At 52.2% G+C, this 623-nt stretch overlaps 1 protein-coding gene across 1 annotated transcript in view; it reads right to left on the bottom strand.

The window, feature by feature from the left end:
* LOC119588175 (Down syndrome cell adhesion molecule-like protein Dscam2) overlaps positions 1 to 623 on the bottom strand; it is a 30461-nt gene that overhangs the window by 9895 nt on the left and 19943 nt on the right. The window contains exons 6-7 of the mRNA XM_037936878.1: positions 326 to 457; positions 86 to 230 (exon numbers count right to left, since the gene is read on the bottom strand). Coding sequence (XP_037792806.1) covers positions 86 to 230; positions 326 to 457 — 277 coding nt within the window. The remainder of the gene's footprint in view (positions 1 to 85; positions 231 to 325; positions 458 to 623) is intronic.

Genomic DNA, 623 nt, shown 5'->3' with positions numbered 1-623 from the left:
GCACTTATAAAAACATGTGAATATCAGCACATCATTTACCAGGTACGTTGAGCGTCATTCACAGGTACGCTGAGCTGGGACTCACCTGCAAGGGCTCGGAGTGCGGGGACGCGCCCAGGTGGTTGGCCGCGAGGACCCGCACCAGGTACTGGTGTCGGGCACCAGGGGCGTTAGACGGGCAGTGGTCGTCTCGCCCCGGACGGTCTCCTCCTGACCGTCATTCCAGGTTCCTGCGGGTTTATTTACACATACAGTAATTTCGTGCATCATCTGAGGCACTGTTTGTAATCACAGGCAATGTAATCTTATAAATAGTATATCTCACCTCTTCCAGGCCGGTATTGCACAATATAGGTGTCAACTGGCGTGTGGGTGGTGGTGGGTGGCAGCCAGGACACAACCAGGTATCGTGATCCTCTCTGAGACACCCGCAGTCCGTGGGGCGACCCCGGCACGTCTGAATGGAACGGAGGGATGTCTTAGACCCATTGCTAACGCTGCTTTCTCAAATTATTTACTTTAGGTGTAATGCGTTTATCACTGGGATAACAGACGATTTAAAGATCATGTCTCTCCCTCCCTCTCTCCCTGTCTTCTTGTTTCTCCTCCTTCCTTTCTCTCAT

This window comes from Penaeus monodon, chromosome 23 (assembly GCF_015228065.2).
Source record: "Penaeus monodon isolate SGIC_2016 chromosome 23, NSTDA_Pmon_1, whole genome shotgun sequence".
In the NCBI taxonomy this organism is placed as follows: Eukaryota; Metazoa; Arthropoda; class Malacostraca; order Decapoda; family Penaeidae; genus Penaeus; species Penaeus monodon.
The sequence above is the reverse complement of the archived record's forward strand: the minus strand, read 5'-3'. Positions and strand labels throughout refer to the sequence as shown.